General features: G+C 33.1%; 1 protein-coding gene across 11 annotated transcripts in view; it reads right to left on the minus strand.

Annotated features, from left to right (window-relative positions):
* LOC129802704 (dystonin) overlaps positions 1 to 20,026 on the minus strand; it is a 150,580-nt gene that overhangs the window by 88,240 nt on the left and 42,314 nt on the right. For 9 of the 11 annotated variants that reach the window (XM_055848731.1, XM_055848732.1, XM_055848729.1 and 6 more), the window contains 2 exons: positions 15,674 to 16,304; positions 15,447 to 15,582 (listed from right to left, as the gene is read on the minus strand). In XM_055848731.1, the coding sequence (XP_055704706.1) occupies positions 15,447 to 15,582; positions 15,674 to 16,304 (767 nt within the window). Of the gene's footprint in view, positions 1 to 6,900; positions 11,609 to 15,446; positions 15,583 to 15,673; positions 16,305 to 20,026 lie in introns of those variants that run through there. The other 2 variants (XM_055848734.1, XM_055848733.1) reach the window with 2 other exon arrangements.

Consider the following 20,026-nt stretch of genomic DNA (forward strand, 5'->3'; position numbering starts at 1 on the left):
GGCTAAAAATTCAAAAATTGATCAAAGTAAATTTTGTTTAATTTCTGGTGTGTCTGAAAATAAATACAAATCTCTAGGAAAAGCTTCGATAAATCTAAATTTTGGATCTAATGTTATAATAAATTGTAAACTTCACATAGTTGATGAAAATTTTCCATTGCCAATTGATGCAATTTTAGGAAGAGATTTCCTTACAAATTTCAATTGTGTCGTTGATTTTAAAGATTGGAAATTCAAATTCGTTAGAAATGGCTCATATATTTCTTTACCACTTTTTGATTACATTGATGATGATGAATTTATTATACCACCACGATGTGAAGTTGTTCGGAGATTAAATATACAACCTAAAGAGGATTCAATCATATTGTCTACACATATTCAAGATGGTGTTATGTCAGGAAATTGCATCATACGTGATACTGCGTATGTACGTTTCGTTAACACTACCGAACAAAATGTCATTATAAAGGATTTTCATCCCGAAATCGAACCACTTTCAAATTATAATATCATCGAACTTAAAAATAAAACACTAAATTTAGAAGATCAATCAAGAATTTCAAAATTGCTTAAAGAATTAAATTTTTCAAATGTTCCAGAGTATGCTAAAGACTCTCTTTTTAAAATTTGTGCAGAATATAACGATATTTTTCATTTATCCTCTGACAAATTAACTTGCAATAATTTTTACAGACAAGAAATTAAAACGAATAATAAAAATCCGGTCTAGGGGGAGGCTTTGAACTTTCGCACACAAAAATGATGTTCAAATTCAGTGATTTTTTCTGACTACCATGCAAACTGTATGGATTCTCCAACTATGCCAAAAAAATGTCTTACTTATAAGGTTTATAATCCCACCAAACAATATTCCAGGAAATCCTTAGATTTTCCTCCAGAGGAAAATGAAAATTTAATGGCGATTTATCCGATAGATGAATCAAGTTTCTATTATCGCACACGATTCACGCCATCATTGAACACCCCATTTTCACCGTAAATTTTGCACCGGACACTAAAAGTTGCACATCATTGTTTAAAGGGAACTCTAATCTACTTGATTAAACCATTTTTATATAGAATAAAACATTTTAATATCACTTTTTTGGAACTTTTCTGAGAGATGTTTTATTGACATTAAAAACCATTTTTTTGATTGGTTCTACGAGAATTTCACTCCGGAAACGGTTAAATCTGATGAATACTTTCTTAAAAAGTCCAAATATCACCAAATTTACACGAATCAATAAGTTTTTAAAGCTAAAAATTGACTAAAACTCTGCAAGCGAGAAGACCACACAAGATTCCACCATTCCTCACGGAGCCGGATATGCACAAAAACGTTTGAATGTGCATCGCATTGAAGATTTCTCTGTTCCTGCAGCTGAAGGAATCGGGATTTAGCACAGATATTGAGCTTCAGCAGGTGAACAAGCTAAAATTTTCACAAAACATCTTCTTACGGACATAATTTCTTTTCTTTGTCATGCAAAACAACACAATAGTGAGGTTATGTCAAAGATTGTCAAAAAACCAGTTGTAAACTGTATGAGCTTATTGCAGATGTGATTCTTTCATTGCACATTCAGTTTGTGCAAGCTTGAAAAATATTTTTATATCAAAGAAATGCAAAATTGCTTAATAATTACTCAACTGCAGCCTATTTGAGTCAAATTACTTCTTGTTTATCAACTTTACGATTTTTAAGTTTTCCTTTTTAGTGGTGGATCAAATCGGTAGATTACAATAGATGTGAATATGAGGGATCGTATCTAAAATGAAGTTTCCTGGAAAATATCTGAAAGAAGCAGTCTTCTATGTGCGATCGATGAATCTGAGTCAAGTTTGTGAATTTTGTTCCACCCACAAAAAGTGCCTGTTCAGCCTAAAAGATTTTTACATAAATCTGATTCCTAATAACCCTTCTACCCTTTGTGATAGTAGTTTTTCAGAAAAGTGATATTAATTCTGCACAATCGTATGAAATATTGCACAGCAAAATTACAGTTTTGGACCTGTTTTTATTTTTTGTTTCCTGAAACTAGGAAAAAAGGATTAGACTCTCAATTTTTTCAGGAAAGATGGGATTTAAGGTTAGCTATTACAATATATAGCCATATGTGAGATTTATAAAGGAATATGGGAGAAATATGAAGTGTCTGAAGGTAGCGTATGTGCGAACGATCAAAGCCTCCCCCTATATAAAAAATTACAGAATTCCTCAAACCCAAATCCCGGAAGTTAATTCTCAAGTTCAAGACTTATTGAACAATGGATTGATAGAACCTTCGGTGAGTCCTTACAACTCTCCGTTGCTGTTAGTCCCGAAAAAGGCAGAGAATGGACAGAAAAAATGGCGTTTAGTTTTGGACTATCGGTCGGTTAATAAAAATATAGTCGCAGATAAATTTCCATTGCCACGCATCGACGAGATCCTAGATGGACTCGGAAGAGCTAAATTTTTCACGACTTTAGATCTGTCAAGCTCATTTCATCAAATAGAAATTGAAAGCTCTTCACGACCCATTACTGCATTTACTGCTAATGGAAATCATTATCAGTTTTGTAGATTACCTTTCGGCTTAAAAATTTCAGCAAACAGTTTTCAAAGGATGATAAGCATTGCTATGAGTGGATTATGTCCTGAAAGTTCATTTTTATACATTGACGACATCATTGTTTTTGGATGTAGTATCAAACATCACAATGAGAATTTATGTAAAGTTTTTGAACGCCTACGGAAGTATAATTTGAAATTGAATCCAAAGAAATGTAACTTCCTTAATTTTGAAGTGACTTACTTAGGCCATAAAATTTCTCATTTGGGTATCTCACCCGATCCAAAAAAGTATGACGTCATCAAAGTGTATCCGAGACCAACAAACAAAGATGAAGTGCGAAGGTTTGTAGCCTTCTGCAATTACTACAGAAGATTTATCAAAAAACTTCGCAGAAATTTGTGTTCCATTAAATAATTTATTAAAAAAGAATGTTAAATTTATTTGGTCTTCGGAGTGTGAAAATTCATTTTTAAAATTAAAAGAAAAATTGATGAATAAAACCATATTACATTATCCTGACCCGTCTAAATCTTTTACACTTACTACCGACAGTTCAAACTTTGCGTTTGGAGCTATTCTTTCTCAAGGAGATAAAGTAATTGCATTTGCCAGTAAAAGCTTGAATAAACATGAAATCAACAAGCCTATCATTGAGAAGGAATTACTCGCGATACACTGGGCAATAAATTATTTCAAACCGTATCTCTATGGAAGAAAATTTTTAGTAATAACGGATCACAGACCATTGGTTGGATTATTTTCACATCGTAATCCTTCTACAAAATTAACAAATATCCGTTTAGATTTATCAGAGTACGATTTTGAAGTAATATATAAGCCTGGATCAGAAAATCCCGCAGACGCTTTAAGTAGGATAGTGGTGGATACAGATTACTTAAAGTCCCTTATACCAGAAAATTCAGTAAGGGTGATAACTCGTTCAATGGCTCGTAATCAGAATTTGCCATCTATTTCTACACCTGATATGAATTCTTGCGTTACAGAGGTACAGCCTGATCACCTGTATATCTGGGAATGCACATCTCAAACTGAAATTAAAAATTTGACCAGAATTCAATTTCACATTTGTCATAATAATCAAGAAAATAAAGTTGATGTTGAAATATCAAATCTCGCGAGAACCAAAAAGAATATAAAAATTATACACGTGTATTGCACTATAAATATTATGCGGATGCGCCTAAGGGACATCTTGAAAATTATTTATAAAGAAATGAATGATGAGGGCATAAATAATAATAAAATAGCGCTATCTAAAAAAGATGAAATGTTTGACTACTTCCGAGTAGCCGAATTTAAAGAGCATGTTCAAACAATTCAAAAAGATAATAACGATGCATCGAAAATAAAAATTATTTTATATAACCCTCCATTAAAAGTGCAAGAAAAAGACAAAATGCTTGAAATTATTAAAGAATACCATGATTCGCCTTTGGATGGACACTTTGGTGTATTGAAAACTTTTAAGAAAATAAAAGAACATTATGAATGGAGAAATATGAAACAAATGATTAAAGCACATGTTAAAGCTTGCTTAAAATGTACTTTAAATAAAACAACAAGACATACTAAAGAAAAATGGACACATACAGATACGGCTTCATCTAGTTTCGAAGTAGTAGAAGTAGATTTAATTGGTCCTTTAGAAACTACTCAAAATTATAATAAATATGCTTTGACAATTCAATGTACATTAACTAAATTTCTTGAAATTATTCCTTTAAAATCGAAAGAAGCAAATGACGTTGCAAGAGCAATGGTTGAAAATTTTATTCTTAAGTTTGGAAATTTTAAAATTTTAAAATCAGATTTAGGAAAAGAATTTGTTAATGATATTTTCAAAAATATTTGTGAAATTTTATCTTTGAAACATGTTACATCTACTGCATATCACCACCAAAGTCTAGGAATCATAGAACGTAGTCATAGGGTGTTGAAATCGTATCTTTTGAACTTTTGCGAAAGGGGTGAATGGGATAAGTGGATACCATATTTTGTATCTGCATATAACATCACACCTCATACAGATACGAATTACACACCTTATGAACTCATTTTTGGTAAACTATTTAATTCAATCAATTATTCAGCAAATAGAATGCCAATATATAATCTAGACTCTTACGCAAATGAATTGAAGGTTAGATTACATGAAGCACATCAAAAAGCTAAAGAAATGTTAGATGATGTTAAACAAAAGAGAATTTTAAAACAAAATAGAGAACCAGTAGATTTTAGAGTAAATGATAAAGTAGTAATTAAGAATGAAAGTTTAATAAGATTTAGTAATCCATATTTAGGTCCATATGTAATTTTAGAAAGACTAGGATGTAATAGTAGAATAAAGAATGTTAATACTGGAAAGATAAGTTTAGTTCATAATGATAGACTTAAGCTATATATGCGTGAATGAAAATAAAAACTTATTAATTGTTAATTGTAATATAAATAAGATTAAAATTATGTAAAACGAAGAAATCAAAATTCAAAATTTAAAAATTCAAAATTTATAAATTCAAATCTTAAGGGTGAGGGTGTAGTGATCAGCAAATTATTATGAATTGTTGTCACTGCAATTTTATGTATTAAAAGAGAGAAGAAATAAATTTGGTCATTCAGTTTGGCGTTATCGAGGAAACAGAGTGTTTTATTAAGCAACTTCTTTGCGCGCACCACAAAATACAAAATGGTCAAAAATGGTCCAGTGCATAAAAATAAAAATTAAATACAAACAAAATAAAAAGCCATTAAAAGTAGTAAAAATAATCATGCAAAATCCGTATTTCTTTTACAAATAGCTCAATTTAAAGTTGCAAAATAAAACTATTTTTTATATTAATTTTTTCGGACATTATATTCTCTGATATTATACACGCTTAGCCCTATCCTTGGCCCTATCCCTATGGGTTAAGTTCTCCAATTCCTTGTCAGTCAAAATTTTTTACAAAATTTTGACTTAGGATTGGATATAGAAAAATGATTCATTAGATTCTGAAAAACCAATATTTAAGATTTTGAGACCTTTGCGAATTGGGCTAAACCTAGTCTTACGACCATTTTAGATTTAAAGGCCTTACTAGTTCTTGAAGATTGTACACCATTCAAAGGCGTCTTACATTCTCTTTAATGAAGAACAAAATTCTCAGTAGAAACGGAATTATGGCCGCATATAGCTTCCAATAAGTGACACAAATAGTTTTGCCTAGATTAAGGCAAAAAGCAGATTTTTAGCAAAATTATAACCATTTTAGTAAATACCCAAAGAAAAATTTAAAAAAAAATATTGAAAATGTATTCTTTTGCTTAAATTGTTTGCTCTCCAAGATATTTTTAACCCGTGAAAGGCTTGGATAGATCAATTGTCCGAACAATTGAGGCGCTCGGAGCAAAAAAAACTCTATGTCGTATGCATTTCCCTATTAAAATAGCGTTTTTTTTTTGCTCTGAGCTCCTCAATTAATGATTCGAATTAACTTCCGACGTTATCACAAAAACAGGTCCTAGTAAAAATTCCGAAAGCCAAAATTCTGAACCCCAAAATTCCGAAAGGTTCAAAATTCGAAAAACCAAAACTATGAAAAGGCCAAAATTCCGAAAGCGAAAATTCCGAATGGGCCGAAATCTTGAGTAGCCAAAATCCGGAACAGGGAGAAGTGGAGCACCTTTAAAATAAGGCAGCTGTGAAATTGGACATTTTCTCCTGTTTACTTTTTTAATGGAATTGAGCCTTACCATAATGTAATTTAAATTCGAAATTGGTTTATGGATCTAAATTACATCATGATAAGGTTCAGTTTTGTTTAAAATCTCGAAAGCTAAAATCCCGAATGGGGGAAAATTATGAATAGGTCATAATCCGGAATTCAAAATTCCGATCACCAAAATTCCGAAAGGGTTAAATTCCGAAAACCAAATAACCGAATTCTTAAAATTGTCAAAGCTATTCCCATTAGTGCACCCGTTCTTGTTGGAGGCAAAGGTGTTTTGACCTTTTCAGGATTTTGGAGTTCGGGATTCTGGCTGCCACCGAAAGCACAATGGTGATTTCTGCACATCTTGAATATCTTCAAACAAAATTAATTTTTTAAATGTAATTTTGCTAGTCAAATGAATACCCCTTTAACATCCGTTTGAATTGGTTCGTGCGTAGGCAAAAAACATTTTTTTGCCTCAAAAACTATTGGCGACAGTATTGAGTGAGAAAAAATTAGCAAGAAATTTGAATAAAATTCAAGGTTGTTCGTTCAATAAGTGCATTAAAAATCTGGCAAGATCTGAGCAAAAAAATAAGCAACACCATCATAGTCAAACAAACCTCAGATAAATGACTGAATTCAGAGCTTTGGACACTCTCAACAGTTTCAATCGCCTTCTGTTCATCGACAATCTCATTCGTGGATTCGGCAACTAGTTCAGGATGCCAAAACTTGAGAATTTTGTAGAATGTAAGGATGAGTTTTGAATCAATAACTACGGAATTATCCGAGGAGATGATGTGTCTGAATTGAAGGGCACGATCGAGGGATGTTACAATAATTGTCCAATCAACATCTGTGAGCATCTCAAATGCAATTCTTGGACTTGGTTGATTGTAGATACTCAGGAAATTTCTCATGATTTTGTAGTTTCTCGGATTGGACGTTGAAGAGAACTTCATTGTCGTAACCTTTGAAAATGTCAATGTCCTGGATGTGACAGAAACTTCCTGAGAGACTGTCTTTGAATGATAATTAGAAATTTTCGCCATGAGAGTGCTTTTGGGATTTTTCTGCAGAATAACAGATAAATCATTGGATTTTCCATATTTTTCTGCTAATAATTTCTTTCCATAAACCTTTCCATTATCCATGAAAATTTTTGTATTTGAATACATTGCATTTGTAGACTTTTTAGGACATTTTGTATTGATTTTCTTCACTTTTTGCACTTCAAATGACTTCTTTTGATCATTGAAACCCTTTTCAAATCTTGTGGTCCCAGTTTTAATGGTCAAGTTCATTAGACTGTGAATTAAAATTGCACCATCAACTGTTAAAATGTTCTCATTGATGGCTTGTTCATAGGAAATGACCTCATTTTGCCCTCCACGGACGAGTCCAGTGTCAATGTCGAGCATTTCCTCACGAATCATGCTGAGTATTGATTTTCCCGCCAATATTTTAAGCCTCCTCGTGAGAATTTCCATTAGATCTCGCCGCAAAATCAATCCGAGGTCAATGCAATCAACTAAATTTATATCTTTTCCATGATATTTCAGCATAAATTCACTGTCTCGCCTAAGATCCAGTATATGGCGCTCAATAGCCTCCCTGAGTGATAAAAATGTCTCAAGATGCCGAAACAAGGGTACATTGAAGATACTTTTGTGTTCAACCGACACCAAAAATCCATAATCAATAGCTTGAGAAATGGTCAGAATATCACCTGACACTGTATTAATGAATCTTCCTGTGCTCATTTCAATAATTCCAAGGTCTATAGCCACAGTCAGCGTCACATAATCACCCGAATCCACCTTTAAGATACTCTTGAGGTGACTTCCATCCAATACTCCGGCTTCCATGGCTTGTTTCAATGTCAACTTGCGCTTCCGGAGCGGTGATAATATTTCTGTATTGCTCACCATCCATCTTTCCTCAAGTAAATCCTTAAAAGTCCTTGGCTTCCGTATAAAATACTTCTTTCCAGCCAATACAAATGGGATTTTCTCATTCCCCTCAAAATCTATGAAAAATCCCTCAAAGGCATCCACAATGCCACGTTGAATCGCCTCTACAATTGTCACCTTAACATCTGCTTTTGTATCAACAATTTCCTGAATATTTGGATCAATAATCCCTCCTTCAATTGCGCCCCCCAAACTCAATCTCCTTCCGGTAATTCTATCCAAGATTTCACCATTTTCATTCACCAATTCCTGTGCCAGAGCATCTGCCAAGGATATCCTTACTGGTACAATTCTAAACTTTTTGATCCTCAATGTGGACGGCGAGACAGCCACTCCCAGCTTCTCAATTTCCACTTTGTTTGTAGACGCGGAAAACACTTTTTCAGGCATATTCGTTTGTTCTTTTTCTTTCTTTTTTTTTCCTAGAACTATTCACTTCTATGTGAGAGAGTCTGCAAGATATCCTAAATTGCATCGATAAGTGAAAATTGATTTTCCGTCATAGTGAATTACAAGGGGCATTTAACTCAACCATTCAAGGATAAAGCTCTACTGTAAATACATTATTCGAATAACTCAAGTTATTTTAAGAGCTCATGCAACTCTTTCTCTCATCTTCTAAGAAAAAAGAAGATGAATTTATCATAAATCAAACGTTTCAAAAAATATGTATAACTTCTTAAACCCTAAACTACCCGATCTTTAGAAAAAGGAGTTTAAGAGTTTTAAAAATTAGAGGCCGAACTTTTAAAGATATCAAGTAACCGGTTAAAATTGGTAAGAAACAGATAATTTTAATTTTTCAAGTTACAGAAATAAAAAAAATAGATATTTCTGCTTTGTTTAACATTCAAGTTTTTTTTTTGTTAAAATATAAATACAAGTATGAACTCATTCATTGAGTTTCTTTATCTAAAAGTGGCTTTATCACTTAGATTATATTTGTTTCATTTTTAATGCTTCTACAATGATATCTTGAAAACATTCCGATAGTAAACTTATCATACAATCTTCCTCTGACATGTTACAAAAATAAGGATTGAATCACATTGACCGTTAAATGGGTTTCAGTTTCAGATTTCAGACTAGAAGTTTTGCCCAGTTCCTGAATAACTATACCCTAAATAAGAAAACAATTTTAATATTGTTTTTTCTTTCTCAAAATCGGATGGGTTACTTGCCCTTAACCTAGTGTTAAGTCAAAATTTCTCCAAGACTTGCCTGAAAAGTTAAGGGAAGTTAAGCCGTATGGCTAGACCTTAGGTCTGAAGCCCGTTTTAAATGCTTAGACGACTTTAAGCCTTAGGTTTAGGTATATGGCTTGACTTCCCTAACTTTTTTCAGGAAATATTTTTGGGAATACTTAAATTTTGGATATTAAGGGCAAGTGATCTGATGATGAAACTGCACTAAATCTCCGGTCTGAAACTCGTATTACCGTCAAACCGCTTTTTTTTCTAAATTTGAGCTTCTCACAATTTTTAGTTAAATTTAAAAGTGATGAGATTGGATATTAAGGTCAAAATGATCCACTAGATCTTGAAAAGCTAATAAAATTGTTATTTATGATTTCAGAACCTTCGGTAACTGGGCTGAACATTCAGTCTGAAGCCCGTATTACTGTCAAACCGTTTTTCCTTCTAAATTTGAGCTTCTTTACAACAATTCTTAGTTAAATTTTTAATGTTATGATTGGATATTAAGGGCAAATGATTCACTGCTCTTGAGAAACTAGCACAATTGTTTGTTATTTAGGATTTCGGACCTTCGGAAACTAGGCCAAACTTCTGGTCTGACATCCGTATTACCGTCAAACCGTTTTTCCTTCTAGATTTGAGCTGGTTTATCACAATTCTTAGTTACATTTTAATGTGATAAAATTGGATATTAAGGGTAACCAACTAGCTCTTGAGAAACTAACAAAATTGTTTACTTTTTAGGATTTCGGGATTCGGGACCTTTGGTAACTGGGCTAAACACTGGTATGAAACCCTTAATACGGACAAACCGTATTTTCTAAATTTAAGGTTTTTGCTCAGAGTCCCTAAATTGGTATTTATTTTTACAAAAACAGCAAAAATGAGTCAGTCTAAGAAACATGAACAAAGTTTCTAAGGAATTTTGACGATCAATGTAATTCACCCTTAAAACAGCTTCAAAAAATGATGATTTAAATGCCCCTTGTCATTTTTTATCGCTTTAAATTTTTCTTCGTCGAAAATTATTTCTTTAGACTAGTATTATTATTTTTTTCCACGAATATATATGTAATCCGGCCGGGAACTTCACGCTTCACTATTATCACACCAATTGGCGATGCGTATGAAATATACTGATAACATTTTCTTACAGTTGAATGTTGTGAGTACGAGAGAGAGAGTGAGTTAAAAACAGACTTGGCCGTACATTTTCACACAATATGGAACACACTATTGATTTTCAAGGAAAAATATGAGCAAAAAGACCAAAACGAAGTTCAAAAATTAATTAAAATTCGCCTTTTTGGAGTATTCTTGGAGGTTCCACAATTAATTTTGAAATTTATATGATAATTAAGTCACAGTAAAACTTTTACGGATGAGAGATTATGAATGGTCTTTTCTTTTGAGAGAGGTTTTTCCACTGTAAGGTGGATTGTTCAATGGATTGTCAAGAGACTACTGAGGAAAATTCTGCGAGCGCAGAAAATTCTCGTATATATTGTGAATTTCTATCTCTCTCTCTCTGTCTTTTACATCTACATCCAAAGGCTATTTTCCGACTGAAAATTTTCGTATTTGTGAGAGAATGATCCACGTGACTTGGACTTTTCTCATGACGAAGACAATATTGTCATTTAAATTGGGAGAAATTGAGGGAAATCAATACCCCAAAAAGAGAGATACTCCATTGAGATATAACCCCTTGAATTAGCCGGAATAGCTATGGATATTGGAATGTTAACGATGAGTGGCGTAATCGCGATGGAAAAAAGAAATGATGTCACACACACGATAAACTACTTAGAAGTAAGAAAAAAAAGTGGGCAAATATATGACGAAAGAATTAACTATTGAGATAGTTGCGTTGTTCCTCGAAAAAGGGGTCTTTTTATAGAATATTTCACGGTTTTGCTAACTCTCTCTCTCTCTCTCTGCCTCAATTAAACCCGGAAAATCTTTAATATTGTTTTTTTCTTCTTTGAAGTGGTTCTTTCGGCCGAAAAAATCTTCACTAAACCATATCGAATCTTTTTTAATTTGCAGCAATATTTTGAAATTTTTTTTTCAACCATTTATCCAAGTGAGGAGCTAAAAAACCGTTCACGGAGGTAAAAAGACACGATAAAGTAGCAAGAAAGTTGACAGAGTACTGAAATGTTATTCGCTCACTCAAATGTCTCATTCCCACGCAAATACACTTGGGCAAATTCAACAATACACTCAGAAGAATATCTGCTCCCCAAATTCACATACATATAGCCCCCAAACACTCTCACTCTCAAAATAAGCCCCACTCAAACACACTTCCCCTGCTGCCTATCTAGCTTTTTTTTTTAAAGAAATGATAATAGGTAAGCTCTATAAGTAAAGGGGTATTTATCTTTTGACCATCTATAATCAAAGGAATTATTGTTTTTCAAATAGTTTGTTTTATTTTACTAAAAATCCAAATACCTTTTGACTAATTTAAATAACATCTAGGGGAAAGGCTCATAATTTTGTCCAGTTTCTTATTCTGGACATTTTAAGGATAAAATTGGACACTAAAAATAAATTGATTAAAATGATGGATTTTTATTCCAATATTTGATGAATAATGAATTATATCTAAATATTTGTTCTTTTTGGAAGATTTTATCACTAAATCCGTTAAATTTTGAATATGATTTGAGTTAAAATGGCTTTGTTGAAAATTCAGTGTGAGCAATTGCTTACGAGAAATATGACAGAACTTTGTGTTTACTTCAGTCTTATTTAGCTGTGATGAAGTACTAACAACGTTTCTTCGCTTTTTTGAGTGATATTATTGAATATTCATTGAATATTGTGTTGATTCACGTTAATTTGAAATTTGCCTTGTGAATGAGATTTTTCGTGTGAAAAATGGGAAATTTTTGTAGACATTTACCAGTGAGGTGATACTTCTTATTTTGGACAGGTGTTTTTCTCACGAAATTTCGTGAAATTTTAGCTTTTGTGATGATTAGGTTGGACAAATACCTGGAGAAACAAAAGAGCATCATCTCTACGAACGAGATGTAGCGAGAAATGCCGTGAAAGGCTCCTGGAAAGGCCAAGGAATGAGCGAATCTGTACGTACTTGGAGTACCAAAGTCAACTCACTTTAATGAATGATATGGAAAGTTTCCGGACTTCTTGTAACATTCTACGTTTCCCTTAAATAAACAGGAAGAGGACTTGGTAAGATTGGTTCATGAAATGAAGAACAATAGGCATCCTGTTGAGGTGGATTAGCTGTCCATATTTACAGCCAAGTTGTCCAAATTAATAACCAAGTTGTCAAAGAGCCAAATTCACCTCTACATATCAATTCATTTTTAAACGTATTAAAACTGATTTTAGTAAAAATAAGACGATAAATAGCTTGCCAAGTTTCTAAACAACTCTTCTGAAAAAAGAGTAACAAAAAAAGTAAATTAGTATTGAAAATATCGCACTTCAAACTTGGAACATCGATGCTTATAAGCAGACTGTTCAAAATTATGAACCCTTACCCTATTTCAAAATTATATGATTTCCCATGATTTTTCTCAAGATAAATACCCCTTAAAGAAGTAGCTAAGAAGAACCGAAAGAACTCCCGTTGAGTCTACACAGCAAAAAGTAATTAAGAAGGTGTACCTAGTAGAAAAAGCCAACGTCTAATTAGCAAAAATACCGCGGGAATACTTATGTCATGATTACTTTATAGCCGCGGATTATTCTACATGCACATCACCCCTCGACAATCTACCTTTTTACCGCATTTATTCTTTTGGGTAATTGCCATTTTCCCAGCGAGCGCCACTCGAAAGTGACACACAAGACCCAAAGCGACAGAGAGAGAGAGAACCTTCCGCTGAGTGTTCTAGAGTCAACAAGACACTCTATAATTAATTTCAATTGTTATTTAACAGTGGTCAAAAGTGCCATTTGGGAACGCGTATTGCCTTGAAGATTCAACAAAATTGCTTGGAATTTAATAATAATGTTCTTCGTGTATGGAATTGTAAGCGTTGAGCGGAACAATCTTTTCAGCACAAAAAAGGTGTTAAAACAACCCACATTCCCCTGAAATTACAGTGCTAATTGACTATCGATATTTCACGATTATAAAAACAAAGCATGATGTATTCATGTAAAATGTATTAGCACTAACGCAGTTTTTTTCTCATTCGATAAAAAATAAATATCTGCAGAAGAATATTTGTATTGATGTGTAATTTATAAAAAAGCTAATTTATATAAGCTAAACGCGTAAAATCCATAAACGTTTTTTTTTGGACTATCAATCTTTGAAATTTGCGAATAGATCTAGAGGAGATTAGAGTACCAGGAAAAATTATTTTCTTTATGGGAGACCGGTGTTCCAATCGTCCTTAAAGGGTTAATTAGTTTGGCCTATTTATGGAATATTTTAATAGATTTTTAAGTCACACATTTTCCGAAAAATTAAGTCAGGTTCATTTACGGAATGTTAAAAAAAATATGAAGTGTTCGAAGCCAGAGTGTATGCGAAGTCTAAAAGCCGTACCCTATAATCAGCTTCTATTTCAGCTTATTACTGTTTTGGAGCTTAAACGGTAAGAGATATTAACTTCCAATCTTCGGTGACCCCCCCCCCCGGCTAAAAAAATATTATCTTGACATGTTTCTTCCCCGTTTTCCCCCCGCCTGTTCCCCTCCATCTAACTACAAAACCATGTTTTTGGGTTTATCTCGAAAACAGTTCCAGCTATTTATTTTATTTTCGGATATATTCTGGAGATTGTCCATTTGAATATTTCGTTCATGGACAACCTATGACCGAAAAAAATCGATATTGAATTTTCGAAGGTCAAAGTTAAACCACTTTGGAGGGCCTATTTCTAAGATATACAGGATATAGGGATTTTTTTAAATTAGATACAATCCTCTTGAGAAAGCAAAAAGATCAGTGAACAACCCCATTCTGGAAATACCTTTGAATTCCCAAACGAGAGTTTTGATATACACGGAGAAGTGCGTTATCACTGAGAGAAATCCGAAAAAGTTAAAATAACATTCCGGAAATGTTTATTTTACCCTGCAGTATTAATCCGAAATCGGTGTAAATATTACCGTTTTTAGGTGTATTAGGGGTTAAAGTTACCCTTTTCATGTTAATCTTAATCTTACCCTTAAAAAGGTGTAAAATTAACATTAAAAATGTTGATATATTTTTACACCTAAAAAGTGTTAAAGTTATGAGGAAAAAAAGTTAATCGCATCCCCGTTTTCTTCTTAGTGTACTTAATTAAGGCCTTAGTGAAAGTCCTTAATTAAGTACTTACGTTTTAAGCTGGGTTATGTCAGTTCATTTTCGCGATTCGTCATAAAGCCCTGACTTTTTTCTCATTTTCATATATATTTTAAGTATTTGGATGTTCCACAACTCTTTAAAATTCAGTCATTAAGTAAATAAGTGTTAGAGGGGGGTTTTATTCTTTGAATAGTTCTTCTCGCAAGCCTTATTTCCAGACAAGTGTTTTTATTTTTGTTTAATCTTTAATCACTAAAACACTTTTAATGCTAGCGAATTTCCGTTGGCCTAAGGAGGACGCGAATCCAAATCACTTGCAATATGAAGCAAGCGTTCTACTAACTTTAATTCAGCGCATGCTTATACAAGTGTTAAATTTAACCCTGTTTTTGTGCTGAATTTTTTTTGGAAGTGAAAAAATTAAAAGAAAATCATCCTGACGGCTTAAATTACGCCTCCGATTTGAATGGGTTTTCAAATATTTTCCCCTTTTAAAATTTCCCTCCCAAGTCCATCCCATATTTTTCCTATTCTCCACGCAATGTAAATGCGATGTATAAAGAGCATCAAGACTTCTGCCCACTTTTGCACTATTTCACCTTCCTCATAAGTGTGTCTTGCGCTTTAAAGGTGAGTCACTTTTTGCCAGAAAGTGAGCGAATAGCCTCAAAATGTCCAATGAGATCAATGCAAACAAATACTCTACTTACATCAAGTTCCTGGGCAGATGTTGGTGGTGGCATTGCCATAAGCTCCTCAGTAGCACCATCAATCCATGTCTCCTCCTTCACCTGGCTGGATCGCAGATTCGTCATGAAGCTCTGAGCGGATTCACACTCACGGATTCTGCGAAATATGAAATATTGGTAGAAAAAAAAGAACACAGGAAGGGATTAGAGTAAAATCAATTAGCTGAGGTGATTTTTAATCGGCTTACCTGGTGTCCAATTTTCGTTCTAAATTGTTCCATTTGACATTGAAATGTTCAACAGTGGAATGTATGCGTTTGAGATCACCCACAACCTTTGTCGGTACCCCCATTCTGCCCAATTGATCCACAGCTGTATTCATCTTGTCAATGTGGAACTGCTGTGCAGACACCACGGATTTGAGCTTATGGAGTCTCTGCAGGACATCTCTGAGTTCTTCCAAGCGATTGGGTATCACCGTGAAATTGGACAGATCCGCATCAACTTCTTCATAAACCTGCTCATTGATCTCCAATTCCATCAGACCCTCCTCCAGCAACTTCAGTCGCTGTCCATGGAGTTTACTCTGGGAATTAATTTCTGTCCAGAGATCCAAGAGATTGTCCAGACTCTTCTTCAACGCTGGTGTCTTAAGGGGAATATTGCGGAATGTTTCTTGGAATCTCTTAACAGGAACCTCCTCCTGAGCCAGTCTCAGTTCAAAGTCCGAATGAATACGCTTGGCATACTCCAAAGAGTCGCGATCCCTGGGCAAGGGACTCGAAATGATGTGTTCCAATTCCCTGGCCAGAGATTCCAAATTGGTTTTGATTGCAATGCATTGCTCAAGGAAACGTTGACTCGCCTGCTTGCTTTCCTCTGCAAATAAGTAGCAATTCCTCCTTAAAGAACCCACTCAGAATAGACTACTAATCTTTAAAAAAAAAGAACCTGTTTCTTGATTGAGATACCGAAAAACCTTCTTCATAGTCAACACGGATATATGTGTGTCTATTACTTGAGATCTCAGGGAAAACTGTGATGGCAAATTTCTTAGTACAGCCCCATCAATATGTCCCAAGAAAAACCATTTTTATATAGTTTTAATTTTAACTAATTGAATAATTGCACAACTGTCTTAATCAATTAATTAATTGTAGACACTACAATTCATATAAGTCGAACAATATTTTGCTGATGCGATCGTAGATCAATTTACAAATTGATCGAAATGTGTGATCTTGATCTCATTTTCAACCATGATCTCACATCCCTAAAAGATTAATTAAACCACAAGAATGTGATAAAACTATGTCAAAGAGTGATTGACATTAATCCGTTGCACTTTAAAAAAAATCATTTGACATTCTTTCGATCTAGAAAGATTTACAATTTTGTTTTAAAAAGTTCTTTAGACCAAAAATATAAAAAGTGTTTTAAGGAAAGTCGAATATATTCGCTTTTAAATTTATGTAGGGGAAGATAGGGCAGTTTCAAGCGGCACAACTTTTTTTTCAAAACACTTTTATCAATAAAATACAAATTATATTTTAATGAACTAATTCAAAAATAAATGATCAGTAATGCCTCCGGATCCCTTTCTTTCTCACATCTTTTGAATATGTCTATCTCATTCTCTCGCACTCTTCTTCTTCTCTTAAACATCACTCCAAATTCAATTTAGCTCAATTGAATTTGGTATTCGAAAGAATAAAATAATCATATGCAAAACATGTGAGAAAGAAAGGGTTTCGAATTTCGATTTCATGAAATTTTCCTGATCCAAAAGGTGTACCGGAGCCATAAAAGTTTAATTCAATTGAATTGAATTCTAATGGCTCCAGCACATCTTATAATCAGGAAATATCATGACATCAAAATTCACTTCCCTTTTATTCATACGTTTTGCATAATGTTTATCTCATTCTTTCACACTAAAAATTAGATTGAACTAAATTGGATTTGGCGTGATGTTCAAAAGAAGAAGAAGAGTACTATAGAGTAGGACGGACTTATACAAAGAATTTGAGAAGGAAAAAGATGTGAATTTCGATTTCATAAAATTTTCTTGATCAAAAAGGAGTGCCAGCACCATAACAAAATAATTTTTGGTCACTCTCTTTTAGATGTTATGACCTACTTTTTTAATTAATTCTACATTTTTTTTGAAATGCAGTAAGCTAAGCAAGTCAGAATAGTAACGCTGCTATACCATTTTTTTATGATCGAGACTAGAATAGCGCAATTCACGAAAATTCGCACTGTGAAATGAGGATAACAATTTAACAGTTTCAACGATATTTGTTAAAATGTTATTGAATACAATTTCCACAAAATATTTTTTTTCAAAAGGAGTAACAAACATTTAGGTCAGTAAAGTATTCAATTTTTGTCTATAAACTATTCTATTTTCGTCAGAATATAACTCAAAATTGATCTGAAATCCGTTTAAGTCTTTTAACAAATTTATATCGGTAAATTTTCATGAAATCAAAATTGACATCTCTTTTTCTCTCAAAACGTTTCGTATATCTATTTCACTCTGAGACACTTAAATTGGATTGAACTAATTTCAGTTACGATGTTCAAAAGAAGAAGAAGAAGAATACAAATGAGAGAAGTAGACATTTACGCAAAAATTTTGTGAAAGAAAGCGATGTGATTTTTGATTTCATTGAATTTTTCTGATCTAAAAGGTGTGCCGGAGCCATTTATCAATTAACTTAAATTACTTTTTACTTACAAAACTTATTGAAATAGTAATCAAATTATTGCAGTTTATGGTTTCAAAAAAAAAAACGGATTTTAAAATGTGAAAATAATGTTGCAAAATAAAATTTCTTAAACCGCAAAAGACTTTAGACTTCACTTGAGCAAAAAATCAGCATAAATACTATTTTAATCCAATTTTGATTTGTTTTAATTAATTCGAATTGGCTGATAAACTTTTTCTCAGTTTTCCAAATATATGTATTTTTTAATAGGAGCTTTTGAACAACATTTCTTTAGAAAATTCGCCAAAAATCCATTTTTCATTCAAATTAAATTATTTGGGCTTTCTTTAAAGCTTTTCCATTCAACAAAATATATTTCAGAAGTCAGAAAAGGGGTTTTTTCTGATTGAAAAAGTCTTTGAGTGAAATCTTAGTATTTTTGAACTGAACTATTTTTAGTTTAATGTTATTTTTTTTAATTTTTTCTTACTGCTCAAACTCAAAGAGTAATCATTTATATAATCCACTTTTTTCAACTTGTGACATGGCTAAAGGCCAAACGGTAAGAGATATCGACTTCCGGTCTTCGACAACCCCCCGCTAAAAGTCAACATTATCTAGGAAAATCTTTTTTTCTGTTCGCCCACCCCTTCCTACCATACCAAAATCATGCTTTTCGGTTTAGGGTAAGTGTACCTTATTTCGGCCAGCTTATAATGTCGGTCACTTCTTTTCTTTCTCAAATATCCATGAATTTTTAGTTTTTGCATACTCTAGAGATTATACAATGTAAAAAATAAAAAAAAATAACTTCGATGAATGATACGATGGGTAAAAGACTTTTGGAAGTATTCCTGAGAGGCAAAGAGCTATGAGAATGAGAATGAAGGTGTTCGAAATATTACCTAAAGCCATGTCAATATTTTTATTCTTTTTAAAATGTACAATAAAAATTATTTTGGAAAAAATTAAGACGATAAACTGTCTATAAGATTCCAATTCCAAGCAATACTCCTTAAGAATAAGTAAGAAAGAAAACAATTTGTATTAAAAGTATAACATTTTTAAACTTAAGACTTTGGTGCTTGCAAGCTACTATTCCGAAATTTGGCACATATTACCCTATTTCGAAAACGACTTCTAGAATTTTTGTCATTTTCGAATATGTTTTGGAGGTAGCCAAGACGTATATTTTGTCCTTGGATACCTATTAGGGTGTTTCAAGAAGGAAAAACATTTTTTGGCACTATTCTCACGGTGCTGTATTTGATGAGACAAGAAAATTTTTCTTCGGCGACCATATGATCAGATGCCGGCGACGTTTCGAGGATGGATGTCCTCTTCATCAGGTATCGAATATGACAGAGAAAATCACGTACAGGTGGGAGTTGTTATTCCACCATTCGACTGGTTCTGTGTCAGTCAGTCGAATGGTGAACATCACGGATCAAGTTGTGATCAAAGTCCAAGTGCAGTGTAACAACTCCCACCTGTACGTAATTTTCCCTGCCATATTCGATACCTGATGAAGATGACATCCATCCTCGAAACGTGAAAAAATTGTGAAAATCAAGAAAGGTTAAGTGTCTCCGTCTATTTCCTGCTACATTCTGTCGAAACGAAATTCTTCTGGGACCACTTTTATTTAAATTAAAGAATGTGGTATATAAATCGAATAAGTTTAAATAAAGCCATATTTAGAAACCATAAATGGCAGTTTTCCAATTTTTTTTGGCCGTACTGAATTTCACTATGACGTATTCTGTGTAAAGTAGAGACATCTAGCCGCCAAAACAACCCATATTCTAAAAAAATAAAATGCAAAAAAGGGAAAAAATGCAAAAGTTAAAAAAAATGTAAGTTGATTCTATTATTCTAAGTGATTCT

Source organism: Phlebotomus papatasi, chromosome 2 (assembly GCF_024763615.1).
Source record: "Phlebotomus papatasi isolate M1 chromosome 2, Ppap_2.1, whole genome shotgun sequence".
Classification (NCBI taxonomy): domain Eukaryota; kingdom Metazoa; phylum Arthropoda; class Insecta; order Diptera; family Psychodidae; genus Phlebotomus; species Phlebotomus papatasi.